Raw genomic sequence first — 18964 nt, 5'->3', positions numbered from 1 at the left:
AGGATTCACTGAACAACATCACACACAAAGAAATGAGGAAGAAAAGAAGGGATTTTCAGGATGATTGCATTATACTAGGGCTGGGCGCTAAACCTGTAACAGTAACTATCGTGATATCATTTTCCTCTGAAGACAGGGAATGCTCCGATCCCGATCTGCTGAAATGTTTTTTTGTTTGTGCGGATCATTCGTGATCCAGCGTCACCTCCAGAAGTCAGTGTAACTTTGTTACCAATCTTTAACTAATAATGTACTAGTTCACCAGTTTCACAGCTGAAGTAAACAGTGTCTCGTCACCCCGCAGAGGAGAGGGGCGGAGTCAGCAGAGCTCATTAGCATTTAAAGAGACATGCACTAAAACGACTTGCTGTGGACAGAGATGATTTTGACTGGATGGAAAGGGTTTCACACAACCACTGAAACTTTTAACCAAAGTACGCCATAAACCTTTAAAGAAGAGTCTTCATAATCATATCAACTTGTGGAAACTGGGCATCCAGTGACCCCTTTAATACTAGAGCCTGCCCTGAACTGATGAAGATACGCCTCAAAGTCAGGCAACACTAACCTGTTTTAATGAATTGAAACAACATCAAGCAGAAACTAAGAAATTCTCTATTAAGATGTGTTAAGAATTAAAAAAATATGAAGTGTTTGTCATACTCTGACCATAAAGAGTAGTTGAAAATCAAAATCACAGTTACTGGTCTGGTTTCTACAACTTTCATTCAGCAAACATCTGCCTTTAAACTTGAAAGAAATGTATTGTTATAATGATCAATATCGAATTACAATTTTTTGCCACCCTGCCCATCCTTTATTGTGCAATGTAAAAAGAGACATGCGATCTACACTACATCAGATAACAGAGTCGTGATATGAGTGTGTTTCAGTGTGTGAATGAGCCTGGGCCGTGTGCAGAGCAGCTGCAGTCGTATGTCTGAGCACGTGAGACACACACACACACACACACACACACACACACACACACACACACACACACACACACACACACACACACACACACACAGATGTGGAGCAGAGACAACACACACTCACTGTGATCCCAGCATGCTCTAGCAGCGGGCCAGTGACCCCTCACACACACACACACACACACAGAAACAGACAGACACAGGCACACACACACACACACAGAAACAGACAGACACAAACACAGACACACACAGAAACAGACAGACACAGGCACACACACACACACACACACACACACACAGAAACAGACAGACACACACAGGCGTACACACACACACACACACACACACACACACACACACACACAGACACACACGCATCAGCTGTGACGTCCAACCAATCACACACAACAACAAAGCTGGGTAGATTAATTACAAAGTGTATTCTGTTACTGAATCATTACTAAACCAAATATTAGCTGGTAAAGTAATCCATTACATTACAGCTGAGGAAATATCTTTGGATTACTTCTGACCTAACTTTATTTTACTTTATTGATTTAAACATGAGAATAATGTACTGCACTGATGTTGTGATTAACTACATGAAGTTTAATAAGCACTGCATTTACAACTGCTTCATGAGTTCAATGAAAAGATAATTAAATCATAATCATGCAAAATTAAAATACACCTTTTCAAAACAACCACAATAAAAATAATAAATGTACAAAAAAAAGGTTAACTATTTTATATGTTTACCTGAATGTCTTGTGACTATTAATCAATGTGAGGGAACTGTGAAACTGTTCATTAGTAAACTATTCATTCAACAATGAAAGAGAATCAGATGACAAACAAGTTTTGAAATCCAGCTTTTCATGTAAATAAGAAATAACACGAATTCATGTATTTTAATGTGTTGGAAAAACAAAAGCCTTCCCAAGGCATAACAATACATGATTAAACCACTAATAAAGGAATAAACGTGGAAACCTTTCTTAAACCTGAGGTCAGGTGTAACTCAGGACTAATGACTGATCTCTCTGATACACTGAAGACTTTCTAAATGTATGTGAGCAGCCGGCTATTTTAGAAAGGAACATTTAAAATGTTAAAAGAGGAATTAGATGGAATCAATAAGCGATGAATAATGTATTGCTCCTGCAACAGACACTCATTCACACACGTTCTGTCTCCACCCAGATGGATGTGTCTGTCCGTGTGTGTCCATCTCTCTCAGTGATTATGTGTGGAACACAAACACAGACCTGAAATCACTTTCTCAAATCATGGGAACCGCTCGGTTGTGTGGAAGCCCGTCTCCTCAACAGAATAACAAAGGAATCTGCAACTTTTTCTTTTTTTTCCCCTCACAATTGCAATTTTACATCTCACACGAGTTATAAAGTCAGACTTGTGTGATATAAACTGATAGCCATAGTCAGAAAAGTGATAATATAAAGTCTTGGTTCTAAAAACTCATCAGTTTAAAGTCAAAATTAGACTTTATATCCCTCGATTCAGAGAAAGGTATTGTGACTTTATCTCACACGACTGTCAGTCAATAGTTTCATGATTTAATTCATTTATGATTATCGTTATCAACTCAATGTCACACTGCGTCACGTTCTCGGTTTTTAACATTACTGCACATGGCTACTTAGTTTTTTTGTTTACATCAATTACATACAAAAAAGTATGAAAATCAAAGGACAAAGTCAATCTATTAGCACAGCATTCCAGACGGTATAAATATCTAAATATAAGATATATCTAGATTATATAGATGATAAAAGAATATTTAAAGTAAAATGCGGCGGGAGGAAGCACCCTGTCAAACATGAGGAACGAAGCCCACCGAGTCTCTAGAGCTCTTTACAAAACAATATAAAAGATAAAATTAAATATTCAACCGATTCAGAATCACGATGCATCAAGGAGTCCGTTTTTTCTCTAGTAAAACACACACACACACACACACACACACACAAAAAAGAATATATAGTGGCCACAAAAAAATAGAAACTTAAAAGCCATTTGATCGGTTATAAATAAAATAATTTATTGATGACAGACTGCAGCCACGAAATAATGAAGTCTTGCACACAGCTGGTGTTATCTTCCAGCGTGATGAACTGAAGCTCGTGATCTGTGTGTGCTGTATAATCTTCAGACCGCACCCAAAAACACAATTAATAAAGAGAGACACTAAACCAGAGTCTAATCACAGAAGAGTCCGACTACGGAGGAAAATGAGCACATTTCCTGGAAACAGGGACAGAGCGTCCATGAAGACGTGTCCATGTTCCTCTAATCATCTCCGTCGAGTGTGATGAGTCTATCAGAGGCCATTAAGAAACCTGCAGAAAGTGCTTCTGGTATTACCATGTATTTGAGTTTGACATTTAAGCACACGCAGTAATGGCTGTAGAGAGCGTCACAGAAGTCTCTCAGCCTCTAAACGCTCGTGATTAGCATGAAGCTAAAAGCTCTCAGCACAGCACGTGTGTGTGAGACACGGCCGGACACACTCGTTCACTGCTGAGCACTTCTCCAGATCTGATGTGGGGTGGCTCTTTTCTGTTGTGGATCTGTGCTCCTGTAAGCGTGTGTTACTGAAGCGAACAGGGTGCTTTCTGCTGTTACTGAGATAAGCAGAGGAACGCAAGAAGAGAGGCTTCTTTTTATAACCGCACTTAAAAGCTCAATGTCATTGATCGTGGTGAAAGCGAGCTCAGGTGGGCTTGAGACGCACGGGTCCAGGGCCCTCGCTGATGTAAGTGACTCTGTGGCCCTCAAACACCTACACCGCTTCGTATTTAACCTCCGTTGCCAGCCTCGTCCAGCTCCGAGCTGGTAAAAATAGCCAATCAATGGAGGTCTGGAAGCCATTATCTGAACACGAGACCCGTGAAGGTCAGTCTTCTCCTCAAGTCCAGAGCGGACTCTCAAAAACACAGCTGCACATTTTCCAGTTTACAAAACCTCCTGGGTCTCAAATACTGAAAAATGCTATTTTCTCGAAACTAAAAACCCTTGTCCGACCAACAAATAGTAAAAACATTTGTCTGAACATTAAATTTCGTATTGTTGAATCATTAAGGCTTTGTGAGTTCCCAGCATGCACTGCAGCATAAACAAAGGTTTTATTTTGCTAGTCCACTTTAAACTATAACTAACTCTGTAACTACGGGTCAACTAATTCTCATTGATCCACAACTACGTGTCTGTACCTCTCAGAGTAGACTGTTAGAGTAGGGTTAGTTTCTGATAGTCAGTATGTAGTGAACTCATCAAAATAAAGTGTTAGAAGATACGAAGCAGACGGTCTACTAATACTCTGATGACTGCTGGATTCATTTATTTTTTTAATCATGCAGCGAAGCATCCTTACTGGAAGAACTAAAATGCTGTTGTTTTCTCATGTGTTTATGGCTCACAGTACACCTTACACCACGCTCAGGCTGGAGGACAGGTCATCAGATCCAGACTCTGAAGTCAAACAGAAGCACAGCATGAAGTCTGTCTCTCTCTATTAAACAGCAGCACGCCGAAGACGCACTCATTTTCAGCCCAAGAGGTTCAAAAGGCTGATATACGTGAGTCATCATTCAGAAGTGTTCCCTGCAGTGTTTACGCAAATAATGAGAGAAATATTTCATTATGACTCAGATATTAGGCTGTTTATTACAGTTTAATGTGTTTGGGCGCATCTGATGCTGACATCTAGACTGAGATCATCAGGACTTGCCCGAGATCAGTGCAGAAATCTTCACATTCATACTGTTCCATATAGAAGAGCTGACTTTCAGATTATTAATGAAGTTTTTAGATTATTGAAGTGATGTGACTGGGCTGGTCTTGTGATCAGATACGGTCAGAGAGGTCTCATGGTGGACATCTATACTCCGGTGCGAGGTTCTGCTTTCTGAAAACAGGATGTTCTTATAGCAGTGACCGCTTAGCTTTCTCGGTTCATGACCCCTTTAAAGGAAAAGCAGTATTATCTGTATGCAGTGATCCACAATGGAATGAAGATGTGTTCAATTGAATAGTTTACTCCTATACTGAGACTCCAATCACAGACAGCCTTAAATAAAGATACCAGAAGAAAAGATGGCTGCCCAGACTCTCAACGGGCATGAAGATATCTTTAATGCATCTTGAATTATCTGAGTATTGGCAAAAGAAAATACACTGAAAAGTGCTTTTCCATATTATTTAATGAGCATCACCGGCCTGTATTGTTAGACAGATTGCAGAAGTCAACAGATTTCACTGATAAACACATCCATCTCTCTTTAAGACAATCTTTCTGAGCTCATTTTAACTCTCCTATAATTTGGCTCTGAATCTCAGGCGAAATTGATCATTTTGACCCTCCTCTACAAAACACTGGATTAATGTTATATCCATGACATTTCACATTTTACAATACTTACAATGTGTCTTTCTTCAGAATAAATATTGTTGAAATCAGAGAGCTCTGGTTGAGCAGACACAGAATAACACTGCAGTCTGGATGTGGCTCTCATTTGTCATGTATTATATCTCATATCTCACATCTCACTATATGAGGACATGAATGTGTAAATGTCATCTCCAGAGCTCCTCTAGAAGTCTCTTCAGCGGCATTTCAACATTTACTTTGAGAAAACCTTTAGCAGATGCACACAAACGCCCAGATCTTTACTACAATCCCCTAAAACAATTACATTTAAACTAATTTTCTTGAACACATTGTGACAAGTATCTAACTATGACACAGGAGAACGCACTTCTCCCCTACAATTTATTTTGTAGTTACCACACAGTCTTTATCAGTGAATCTTCTCATGCATGTCATGAATAACCAGTGCTCTTTACCCAAGACTTTCTCTCAGATGAATGACTCTGATGAATGGTTTGTGGATACAGCACACATGCATATGATACTCTGAATGCTGCTTCACTAAAGTTCCCATGGAACGGTATTAGCTGACGTGAGTCACCTGAGGAAGTGAGTGAGCGCTCTGATTCACATCCAGCTCTCCTGACTGATCGGCCAATCACTTCCACTGACTCATCTTCAATTAGACCACGTGTTTCTGAGTACAGTACTCTCTCATACGGTACTCACAACTATATAGTGCTGCAGACTCCCAAACAAGCTCTCACTCATACATAGTCTTTTTTAGCATGAGTGTGTTATGTTTGTAGTGAAGCAAACACCTGCGGCGGTCATGTGATCGACTCACCTGCGCTGGCGGCTGCGTATCGCTGCTGTGACCCGAAGCTGGTTTCTGCTGCAGGACCTCACTGTGATCCACGCCGTCGAAGTTAGTCCTCCAGAGCATCACCTGCAGCAGATCACGTCATCAGCACCGAGCACTCGCACCCGAGCACAGCACCCCAGAGACACTCACCTGTTCATCTGCACCCCCCGAGGCGAAGAAGTGACCGGTCCTGGAGAACGCCACGCAGCTGGCCGGACCCTGCGGACAAGCACAGGAGCAGCGGTCAGTTCTGAAGGAACGTCACAGAGAACTGGAGCTTGGACGCTCTTCTAAACACCTCCTACATCCCACAGAAGAAAGTCAGTCACGGCCTTTGAGAATACTTTGTGCTGCACTGTAATATAATTCTGCTACGAGGAAAAAAAAATACTGAGACGCCAGTCGTTACACCACACACACACACACACACACACACACACACACACACACACACACACACACACACACACACACACACACACACACACACACACACACACACACACACACACACACACACACACACACACACACACACACACACACTCCTCGGTGCCAGAGGAGAGGAGCAGAAAAACCTTGGCCAGTCCGGAGGAGGAAAATTACAGCGTCATGATGCCATATTGACTTTGGTTGAAGAGAGTGGGTTAAATTTAGGCAGAGAACACAAAGCAGACACGGCTCTAGTAAAGCCAAAGACACACACACACACACACTCCACCCACACAACTGGCACGGAGCACGCTGATCCTCACACGAACATAACATACAAGCGCTCTGACAGCACATACAGCACATTCACATTCATGCGTTTACAGAAACATCAGGCAGTCCAGGCCCGTGTAAACGCATCGCTCATCAGCACCGCTGGGAACCAGTCTCACAAACACTGTTCGAACGCTCAAACGTCACAAACATACCACAAACCTCCGCTGCTCAGATCCCAAGGTTCAGAGGTTAATCATCAAGGGACGTAAAAAGCAATTACAAGGAAAATGAATCTGAGTAAAGATTTAAAATCTATGAAATGGTTTTAGGCCTGATGTGAACTGTTCCGGAGTTTAGGATCGGATTCTTTGTTTTTATTTAGCTCCAGAGGCAGTGAGTAGTTTAGGACTAGCAGATCTAGCAGCGAAACAGTCAATCAAACATCACAGCCAATCAGAAGGGTGTGTGGGCGGGCTCTCTGTGGAAGAGCACTGCTCTCGATTAACTGATTAACATGAAAGATGTCTTTTATCACGTTTTAGCTCCAGTGATGAGCTGATCTGAATAAACCAGGAACTGTCTACAGAAGAACAGTAACACGTTACTCACATCTACATGAGGAGACGTAACATACAGTAAAGAAGAGTAAAACCGTCTGCTTCCGTCGCTGCATGCCCACAGGTGTGCTTTCACATGCTGAGACCGAACTCGAGTAGAAAGCCACGTCAAATGACACACACACACACACACACACTCACACAACACATTCACTCAATTTGCTCAAAAAAAGAAAAAAAAAAGAAAAAAAAAAGCTCAATTTAGGAACAAAGCACTGATCATTTAAAGATTTGCTCAAACTTCCTCATTTCCTTTAGGAAGAAAAGTGTGACTTCATTCATGAGTTTGCACCCAAATCTCTCTCAAATGAGACTGAAATAGTTCTAGCTCATAGACATCTAATGTAGCCTTAAACTAAATTAACAGATTTCAGACCAGAATCACATAGCAATAACCCAGAACATTCTAGCAACCCTCTAACAACACTGCAGCAACACTTTAGCGACTCTTGGAAAACACACACTCGCACATACATAAAGACTAAATCTAATTCAACATCATGCCTTTCTTCTGTGTATTTCAGACCAGAATCTATCTTATGTTAGCAACGGTGTGTTTTGTTGTGCAACACTTTAGCGACTGTTGGAAAAGCTACTCGCATACATAAAGATCTCTAATTCAACATCATGCCTTTCTTCTGTGTATTTCAGGGGGTTTCTATCTTATGTTAGCCGGTGTGTTTTGTTGTGCACCGTGTTACGGCTAGCACACGCAGACACAGCATTCACCCGCGGTGTTAGCATGTAGCACGCTAGCAGCACCTGCTGAGGACCCACATTCTACAGCTTCTCCAGAGACGGACGCTCACTAATGACTACAAGAACCCGGTGACCCCTCATGGGCCGTTCACTCGTGAACTACAGACTTAGCCTCTGGAGTCATCCTTCTCCACTGCAGCTTCCACCTTTATCTCAATGAATTCAGTCAGAGCTTCTCAGAGTACTGATTACCTGATTCAAGTATTTTCTTTTCACACATACACATTACGTATATTATATATGCAGTGATAGACGCCTGTATCTATGTCTTGAACACCGAGGAACTGTTTAATCACTGTTCTATATTAACACACTGCTTTCATTGACACTAAATGGCAATATCTGGGGTAAAAATGTGGTTTGAATCATGTTTGCTGAGTAATCTTAGATATAGCTGTCATTTAACATTTCTATCGTAAAACGGTTGAGTAACACGCACCTTCCAGTCTCTTTAAACTGATTACTCTTCACACGGGAAAATGTCATTTGTTCTGTGTTTCTGACTCAGTGAAAGCAGTCCGATCTTCTGTGTGTTAGATACAAGGACAGAGACTCTTTAGTCGCAGGGCATCGCTTCATTTCTTGATTCTTAAATGTACTTGCCCTGATTGCCTCTGGTTCCTGGGAAATGTACATTTCTTGTTATATTGCCATTTTATTTAATTTTAAGGAGTTAAAACAGCCTTTTTCACACTTGACTGATATGGCAATAACATTCTATCATGTTATTTGTGCTACCCATGAGCCCTTCCCATTCTCCTGATGAAGTGTGTTTAACGTTCTCAGGGAAAGCGATGGTATCCTCAAGGAAGCCTCTGCGGAGGAACTAATGTGATAATGAGCTTAACCTCATCACTCGTCACAGAGCTGTTTGCACGCTGTCAAAGTATGTTTAGTTCTGCAATATCCTGCAAGTGTTAGAATTAAAACACATACTGCTAAGGCCTTTTCTAAAACTTTGACTTGGACCTATCACAAAGAAAATAAAACAGCTGCTGTTATCATTGAGCCATGCTATCTTTTATTCTAACAAATAAGCTACTAGCCTAGCACTAGCCTAACATGCATACAATTCAAAAATTAATAAACAAGTGAACAGTGAGTAAATAAAAACTAATTAAACTACAAGCACTAGCATAACTGTATAAAACACAATACAATTTTTAGAAAGAGCAGACGGGCTGAAAGAGAAAGCTGATTCCCGCTGTGCCAGACTTTTATATGAAGAGTATTTGAACACAGTCCACGAGGAAAAGAAGAACGCTCTGAAATCACTTTGAGTTTTTAAAGTAGGGGCTGATTGCTTTTTTCTATTCTTGATTGTGTTTTTGGAGTGCAGCCTAGCGTGCGTTAAGGCCCCGATATACTTCAAACGAAACCGAAGAACAAACTAAAATTATTTCGAACAAAATCAGTGCAAAACTCCTTTTTTTCTTCCTAGTTGGAACAACATCTCCATGCAAAGCCATGAAAAGAACGAAAGCAAAGCTAGCAGGCAAATAAATATTACACCATACTGCTGCTGTTCTTCTTCTTTCAAAGTAAGAAGCGTTTCCCAGGTTACCACGGAAACCGCATGCAGTTTAATGGACCGGGGGCAGGGCTTATGTGATGTCACCAACCCAGGAAGTAGCTCTCGTTGTAGTCCCTATCATCCATATTTGTAGTCCTCACACTGCCAGGATCTCATCCCCAGGCCACCAGACACTCGTCACTGGATTGACTTTGATAGCCAAACATCTATCACAGGGCCGAAAAACTGTCTCTCATAAACCCAAGCTGCCGGAGGTGCTGGTGAAGCTCTCGTTTAAAGGCCAAGCAGACCGCTGGGAAAACAACAGCAGTGGTTTGAGCGCGGCTCTAAGTGTGGCGAGCGTGGACTGAACGAGAGCCTTTCAGTGGGAAGTTACGCAACAGGCGTGTAGGAAGATGAGGTCAGTCAGGAGAGGCTAACACAAGCGCCGCTCAGTCCAGAGCAGCAGATGGGACGGGGCCCGCGGACGTGTCAGAGACCGGCCCACAAACAGGCCAGCGACGGCCAGCGAGCAGCTCCTTTAGAGCCGGGATTTACCACAAAAGCACCTCCGTAGCCGCTCTCTGAAGATCGCTCCTTTACAGACAGTGAGAAATGCTTTACTCAGTAATAAGGGAGCGGGAGCATGCAAACGTGATTACATCAACCTCAGACTTCTTCCATGCTTCTTCTAGCTCTCCGTGTGTTTGTGTTCAAGGCTGAGGTTCTTCACTCATCTCACTCCCACTGACGCTAGCAGGCGTTCGCTACACATTAATGCTAACCAGGAACATTAGGATCGTACTGAACATGACTCACCGTCAATGGGTAGGCGGTCGGTTTTTAATACTCTTAGGACAGGCCTGATTTAGCCAACGCTAAACGCAGTGCTGGTGTGAACAGATCATCAGGACTTCTGCGATGCGATCGATTCATTCATATGCAGAACGAGAGCGGGACACAGAAGGCTTTGACCCAGTAAACAAAGAGATATTTCACAAACGCTTGATGTGAAGGAGCGCTTTTACGCTTCAATTAAATTATTCAAATAACAAAACAAACAAACACTTTTTTTTTACTTTTTAATTTTAACAAAAAAAATGCATTTTTATTTTCTGTTTTATTGTTAAGTTTAAGTCACACTTTATTTCAAGGTTCAATTCTAACTATTTATAATCCATTAACTTTTGTCTCAAACTTCTAATTTGTTCATAATTAATACTTAGATGTTAAGTTTAGGTTTTGGGTAGAGACTATTTTAAAATGTGCTTCTACAATTATCCTACGAAAAGGTTTTTTTTTTTTTCAGAACTTCTGTGATAGATATTTTATTTATTATTAAATAAAGGAATAAAATGTTATTTATTTGTAAATCTAATGAAAATTACAAATTAAATTATTATTGTGATCATTCTTCTTCTTATTATTATTATTATCATTAGTAGTGATGCTATAGTGACACTCTACTCTACTGTAGTATATTTCTGTCACAATTAAGACTATTTTTATTTTGACAATTTCATATTTAAGATGGCATTTTTAAAGCTTAATGTTTACAAATTACATGTATCCATCCAAAATCTGACAAATTGCATGGTACTCCGTGTTATACAGCACATTAACTGCATGGAAATATCTTCAGTTACTGCACGACACAGCTGACTGGACTCGGGGTCAGGGGTCAGGGGTCAGAGCTCACCTGATGGCCGTGGAGGGTGTAGAGCAGTCGGCCCTCCAGCAGGTCCAGGATCTTCAGCGTGGAGTCACTGGAGGCCGTGATCAGGTAGTTTCCAGACGGGTGGAAGGACAGGCTGTTCACCGGAGCGCTGTGAACTGAAGAACACACACACACACACACACACACACACCTTCAGCAGGGCATTTAATACAATCAATTCAGAACTAATATCATGTTTGGAGGGGTCTACTTCTTCATGTTCAGTCTGGACTAAGCTACAAGGGTCTGTTTTTCTGCTAGCTTTTAGAGACTGGTCGCCCGACGTGATTCTGATTTTAGAGGACAATGATTTCCAAAGAATAATGCGTGGTGAAAGACACAGTGATATTTGTTTCAATATATTTTATTAACTATAATAAACCTTTAAATGTTTTCTTTACCATCAACATCACCATGAATTTGAAGTAAAATGATGTTAAGTACAGAACTGTGGTGTGTTTTTGGACCGATAGCAGCAGAAGCGTGCTCATGAATGAACAGTAGATATGAGTGAGTACAGCACGCCCCCTGCAGACTGAAGCACACGCTACACCTCCGTCACACACACACACACACACACACACACACACACACATCACTGATCAAGCTGAATCATGACACACTCAGTACTTGTTTTTATTAATGTTTGTGTGAGTTTCCCTGCAGCATGTTTGCTCCAGATACCACTGATTCCTTTTATTATGCACTATATTAATTTTTTCAGCTATCTAGTTTGAAAGGAGCTGAATAAAACATGCGATCACGCTAACAGACACTTTTAATGAACAAAACAGAGACTGAAGCTCTTAAAAAAAGTCTTCATCTAGAGTTATTAACAATGGTAACACATTCATTAAAGCATTGTATAATTAGTTATTATTTAGTTATAATTGTATAATTAGTTAACATTGTATTCATTAGTTAATATACTGTATATTCAAATAGCTCAAACTATGAGATAATGTACCTGATTAAACCTTCAGTTCATATCATCATGCACTTCTTAATCCATAAATATGGATTAATAATGATTTATAGACTTCTAATCTCAATTAATATAAACAACGTATTGAATGCATTTGTACATTAAGTTGCTTAAATAAGTGGAAACACATTTAAACACAGTATATAGCCTGCTTTTTTTTGCATAAAGCTTCCTCAAATATTTTACATTATAATTTACAGAAAAAGTCAGCTCTTGTGCCTTTTACATTTAAATCTACATCACAAATCTTTTATTTCCTCCTCCACAGGACAAGAGCACATGTTTCCTTGTTAATATAAAAGTGCACTTGCCTTTATTTTAAACCGAAGCAAAACAGCTGTGAAACACAGTAGAGCTAACGACATCAATCCTTGCTAGCGAACAAAGCGCTGTCACTTTAAAAGGCTTTGATCCGTGAAAACATACCGTGTGTGAGATTACAGATTTTCTAAAGGCGCTCTCCTAACAAACCAGACATCGAGGGAAAGCCGGTTTACTCAGCTCACATGAGCGTCAGGTTTTAACTGTGCTCTCACCCGGGTAGTGCTGCAGGAGTTTGTGCGTGCGGACGTCCCACAGCTTGACGGTGTTGTCGGAGCCGGCCGCTGCGATACAGGTGCCGCTGGGGTGGAAGTCAGCGTGAGTGGCGTATCTGAAACGAGAGCGCAGACTGCTGTGAGCGTGTGCGGAGCGACCGGAGCGTCCAGAGCGCCCAGAGCGACCGGAGCATCCAGAGCGACCGGAGCGTCCAGAGCGTCTGGAGCAACCGGAGCGTCCAGAGCGACCAGAGCAACCGGAGCGTCCAGAGCGACCGGAGCGTCCAGAGCGACCGGAGCGCCCAGAGCAACCGGAGCGTCCAGAGCGACCAGAGCGACCAGAGCGTCCAGAGCGACCAGAGCGTCCGGCGGCTCCGTCTCGGCCCTCACTCACCCGCCGTGATCACAGAACGAATGAATGCACTCCCTGCTGTTCTTGTCCCACAGCTTCACCGTCTTGTCGTCGCTGGAGGACACCACCAGACGGCCGTCCGGAGAGAACCTACGGGGTGAAGACCGTTAGAAGAGCCGCTGGTCAACCTGAGGGTTTAGTCCTGAGTGCTTCCTGTGAAGTACCTGGCGCAGCGCACCCAGTTGATGTGCTGGTTGAGGGAGAAGAGGAACTTCTGCCGGTGAACGCTCCAGACTTTGATGCTCTTGTCATCAGAAGCGGTGAGGAGCGTCTGTCCGTCGCTGGAGAAGCTGACGCTGCGCACGGTTCCCGTATGAGCTCGAAACACCGTCGAGTCGCCCTTCCTGACAGACACACAACACTCAGTAAAAACACACCACCTATAACAAAGCTTTCAGCGCTTTCTTGAAGTTATATACATTCAAACATCATTCAAACATCTAGAGACTTCTCATCAAGGATGCACTGAGTAAAGACAATTTTTTTTAGGTGCAAAGGATTTCTGTTTCAGTCAAATGCTTGAACCTGTGAATAACAAAACGTAATGAACTAGTGATCATCGGTGTCACACGTAGGTTGAAACCCAGTCATGAACTGAAACAGGAACAGCTGTGTAGGAGACTTAAAACTCTGCAACCAAAGTGAGGTTGTGAGATGTCTTTGAAGGGACAATAATGAGTTTGAGGAATAATTTCTGCATATGGAGTTGGAGATTTGTTGAGGATTACCGGTGTTCTCCATGCTGAGAAACACAGGCAGATACTTATCTTTTGTTCGTTCGCTGCATTTTGTTTATTAATGAAAATAAATGTTTAACACCATTTTTGAAAGCATTCTTTGTTTACAGCTTTTTTTCGCACCTGCCAAAAACTTTTGCACATCACTGTGTATTCATCTAGAAAGCAGCTATAAATTGTACTAATATTGCACTGTTTTTACAGTAGTGACCAGTGAAAGTAAGGGACGTTGCTCGTGTCTCAGAGGTGAGGAGATGAAGCACTGAACTCGTGACTCTCCACATCTCCAGGGTTTGACGGAGGACGAGCAGCCTGTATTTCTCTGGTCTCTGTGTCTTGTACAGCAGGACGGACGGACGAGCGCAGATGCGATCGTGATGAGACACGCTCGGGCTTCCAGACAACATGATTACCAGCTCGTGAAGCGGTTATTTCTGTACCAACACCCACATCCAGCATCTCTCTGATTAACAGAGCGTTAGTCACTGGCAGAACAGAAGGTTTGCTGTCTTCGTTCGAGTATGAAGAGCGTGCGTGTAGAAACACCACAGAAACGCGTGTGGACCTGGTCTGAAAGAACGGGAGCTGAGGTGTGTGTCCTCGTCCCCTCAGGGGTCATCTGACAGTTCAGTTTCCACAGATCACTGGTCTGAAACACTTCAGCTTCTCTTTGTGACTCACTAATATAAAGAATCATGGGTAGGATGAGATAAACATCCACCTGACTAACCCGAGCTGCTTTAACATTTATATGGGAATGAACCAAATACGGCTTTAAAGTGAAGATACAAAGAAGGAAGGTTTATTAAGAACTGAAATATAAAAGCATACTGGGATGTGTTTAATATTACTTGATTTATAAGCAGAGATCAGTTAAAGTATTTATCACAGATATGACGTATGCACTTGTTTTGACACATTTCTGGTTTCAACATTATTTCTTCTTCAGTCGTTTTTCTTTAGAAAAAGTAAAAAAAGTGAAAAAGTGTTTAATTGCATGTTTGACACACTTTAATGTTTCAGATCATCAATCAACTTTAATTGAAGTTGAAAATATTAAAGATAAGAGAAATAAACACATTCACATGAAAACTTTTATTATGAAGGGAAAACTAAATCCAAAATGTTCAACTTTTGTCTCGTCAGTCCACAGAGTATTTTCCCAAAAGTCTTGTGGATCAAGATGTTTTCTGGCAAACGACGAGCCTTCATTTTGCTCAGCAACGGTTTTCGTGTTTCGTCTCTTTATTAATGTCATGAACACCGACCTTAACTGAGGAGAGCGAGGCCTGGTTTTTCTCCCTTCAAAAACCTTCATGTTTTGTTTATTTGTGTTATATTTGATTAATATTGAAATTTGTTTGATGATCTGAAACATTACAGTGTGACAAACATTCAAAAAAAAAAATAAAATCAGGAATCAACACCTTTTCATAACACTGCATATATGTATATATTCATATGCGCACACACACACTTTTTTAGTGCACCTGTCCAACTGCTCGTTAACGCACATTTCTAATCAGCCAATCACATGGCAGCAGCTCAATGCATGTAGGAGTGTAGACATGGTCGAGACGATCTGCTGCGGTTCAAACCGAGCGTCAGAAAGAGGAAGAAAGGTGATTTAAGTGACTCTGAACGTGTCGTGGTTGTTGGTGCCAGACGGGCTGGTCTGAGGATTTCAGAAACTGCTGATCTACTGGGATTTTCACACACAACCATCTCTAGGGTTTACAGAGAACGGTCAGAAAAAGAGAAAATATCCAGAGAGCAGCAGTTCTGTGGAAATACCTTGTTGATGCCAGAGGTCAGAGGAGAACGACCAGACTTGTTTGAGCTGATAGAAAGACAACAGTAACTCAAATAAGCAGAAGAGCATCTCTGAACACGTTCAGCCTCGAGGCGGATGAGCTACAGCAGCAGAAGACCACACCGAGTCACTCCTGTCAGATAAGAACGGGAAACTGAGGATACAGTTCACAGAGGCTCACCGAAAAGATTGGAAAAACGTCGTCTCACGAGTCTGGATTTCTGCTGCGACCTTCAGATGGTAGGGTCAGAATTTAGCACCAACATGAAGGCATGGATCCATCCTGCCCTGTGTCAACGGTTCAGGCTGGTGGTGTAATGGTGTGGGGGATCTTTTCTTGTCACACATTGGGCCCAACAGAACCAACTGAGCATCGGGTCAACACCACAGCCTACCTGAGGACCTGTTGCTGTGTCCAGGCCTTTATGACCACAGTGTAACATCTTCTAATGGTTAATTCCAGCAGGATAACAGGCCATGTCATAAAGCGTGAATCGTCTCAGACTGGTTTCTTGAACATCACAATGAGTTCACTGTACTCCACAGTCACCAGATCTCAGTCTTTGGGATGTGGTGGAACGAGAGATTATGGACCAAAACCTCGGAGGAATGTTTCCAGTACCTTGTTGAAGGATTAAAGCAGTTCTGAAGACAGAAAGGAGTCAAACCTGGTACTAGTGAGGTGTACCTAATAAAGCGGTGTGTGTGTGTGTATATGTGTGTGTGTGTGTGTGTGTATATATAAGTTCTTAATAATACTTCTTGAGTTACACATGCATAAACTTTAGTAAAAAAAATTCTCTCATTTTTGAATGGTCAGCATTGGCATTAATTGCTCAACAATGAATCTCATGAGAGAACAGAAGCTGAAAGAAGATGTCAGTGTTTTTATGTTTGTTATAACAGCATGCCTCCACACTACTAGTTACAGGATCTGAATGGACGGATCGTGACTTACACACTGGGCACCCAGAGCCGGACCGTCTTGTCTCTGGACGCCGAGGCCAGGAGATGACCGGAGGGAGAGAACTGGACACACGTCACCGCGTCCTTGTGTCCCTCGAACCTGTAGGACCTCATCTGAGGCCTTGTGTTCCAGATCATCACACACGCGTCCATGGAGCCGCTGGATGAAGCGCACACACAGAGAGAGAGAGAGAGAGAGAGAGAGAGAGAGAGAGAGAGAGAGAGAGAGAGAGAGAGAGAGAGAGAGAGAGAGAGAGAGAGAGAGAGAGAGAGAGAGAGAGAGAGAGAGAGAGAGAGAGAGAGAGAGAGAGAGAGAGAGAGAGAGAGAGAGAGAGAGAGAGAGAGAGAGAGAGAGAGAGAGAGAGAGAGAGAGAGAGAGAGAGAGAGAGAGAGAGAGAGAGAGAGAGAGAGAGAGAGAGAGAGAGAGAGAGAGAGAGAGAGAGAGAGAGAGAGAGAGAGAGAGAGAGAGAGAGAGAGAGAGAGAGAGAGAGAGAGAGAGAGAGAGAGAGAGAGAGAGAGAGAGAGAGAGAGAGAGAGAGAGAGAGAGAGAGAGAGAGAGAGAGAGAGAGAGACACAGAGAGAGAGAGAGAGAGAGAGAGAGAGAGACACACACACACACACAGAGAGAGAGAGAGACACACAGAGAGAGAGAGAGAGAGAGAGAGAGAGAGAGAGAGAGCAGAGAGAGCGAGAGAGAGCGAGAGAGAGCGAGAGACACGCACAGAGAGAGAGAGAGAGAGAGAGAGAGAGACACACGCGCACACAGAGAGAGAGAGAGAGAGAGAGAGAGAGAGAGAGACACACACACACACAGAGAGAGAGACACACACACACACACACAGAGAGAGAGAGAGAGAGAGAGAGAGAGAGAGAGACACACACACACAGAGAGAGAGAGAGACACACACACACAGAGAGAGAGAGAGAGAGACAGACAGACAGAAATGATCAAAAAAGGCCCCTGTGGTTGAGTTGACACCTGTATATGTTTAATATGTACAACAGTAACTTTATTGTTATCCTCAGGTAGAGAGAAAGCAGGTTTTTTACCGATCTGCTTGGTGTTGGAGCTGAAGTCCAGGCTGGTGACGGCATCTCTGTGACCCTTAAAATGTCTCTGAAGGGACGGATCATCCTGAATCACAGAAAACTTCACTGTATGACAGAAACCTTCAGAAGACTTCAGACTTTATCATGATTATACACTTCAGGTCTTCAGGAAACTATCAACTGTACACCATTTTAAACACTGACTAGTTTTAAACAAGAGCTGAGTGTGTGACCATATATCACTGGAAACCTTGTTTATTATTCAGCTTTCATATTAAATCTCAATTCATTACTGGTTCTGTGCTCATGTTTTTCTGAATTACGAAAATATTATATCGTGAGTGGGATATTAAAGGACTTAAATCCTGATGTAAGACTTTGGACACGATCATATTCCTCTAGTTTGTATTTTAAGCAGCACTCACCATAACAGAGCTCATGTTCGAGCTGAAGAAGAAAACAAAGACACGGAGAGGACCCCAAGAGCCGCTTCATTCAGTCACAGCTTTGTTTACACGACCGCCTCAAACTCAGAACACAGACGAGAACTCCGCTCAGATCTCCTTTAGAAGATTAAACTTCAGTCGTCGGTTTGACAGAGCGTTAACGGAGCTAGCCGGTTGCTAAGGGCCGCCGGTTGGTTGCTATCAGCTTTCGTTTTACCCGCCGCGGTTGGCGCCTGCGCGTACGTCGCTCGACGCCCCGCCCACAAACGGCACAAACGCGGCGTCTTAAAGGAGACGCGACCTCTCGAATCTGCAAGTCATGATGAACGGTTTGCTTCCTGAAGCGATGATCATCACGTTATAAAAGCGATAAACACAGGGTGGCGGCAAAGAGCGATGCGTTTGCCAAACTGTTTACTTACTAATATGTTATGTGCTTTAAAAATACATCTTTTTAATATTATATTATACATTATGCTGTGCGTAGAGCCTGGCCTGACCTCTGACCTCTT

General features: G+C 42.4%; 1 protein-coding gene across 4 annotated transcripts in view; it reads right to left on the bottom strand.

Annotated features, from left to right (window-relative positions):
- poc1a (POC1 centriolar protein A) overlaps positions 1 to 18964 on the bottom strand; it is a 36750-nt gene extending 17786 nt beyond the window's left edge. Inside the window, exons 1-10 of one of the 4 annotated variants that reach the window (XM_043251953.1) lie at positions 18432 to 18960; positions 18007 to 18091; positions 16949 to 17120; positions 13605 to 13784; positions 13423 to 13530; positions 13029 to 13144; positions 11490 to 11623; positions 6344 to 6412; positions 6176 to 6277; positions 4561 to 4922 (exon numbers count right to left, since the gene is read on the bottom strand). In XM_043251953.1, coding sequence (XP_043107888.1) covers positions 4914 to 4922; positions 6176 to 6277; positions 6344 to 6412; positions 11490 to 11623; positions 13029 to 13144; positions 13423 to 13530; positions 13605 to 13784; positions 16949 to 17120; positions 18007 to 18091; positions 18432 to 18446 — 990 coding nt within the window. In that variant the 5' untranslated portion in view covers positions 18447 to 18960 and the 3' untranslated portion in view covers positions 4561 to 4913. Of the gene's footprint in view, positions 1 to 4560; positions 4923 to 6175; positions 6278 to 6343; positions 6413 to 11489; positions 11624 to 13028; positions 13145 to 13422; positions 13531 to 13604; positions 13785 to 16948; positions 17121 to 18006; positions 18092 to 18431 lie in introns of those variants that run through there. The other 3 variants (XM_043251952.1, XM_043251950.1, XM_043251951.1) reach the window with 3 other exon arrangements.

Source organism: Puntigrus tetrazona, chromosome 11 (assembly GCF_018831695.1).
Source record: "Puntigrus tetrazona isolate hp1 chromosome 11, ASM1883169v1, whole genome shotgun sequence".
Lineage (NCBI taxonomy): Eukaryota > Metazoa > Chordata > Actinopteri > Cypriniformes > Cyprinidae > Puntigrus > Puntigrus tetrazona.
Note: the sequence above shows the minus strand (reverse complement) of the source record. Positions and strands in the feature narration are given on the sequence as shown.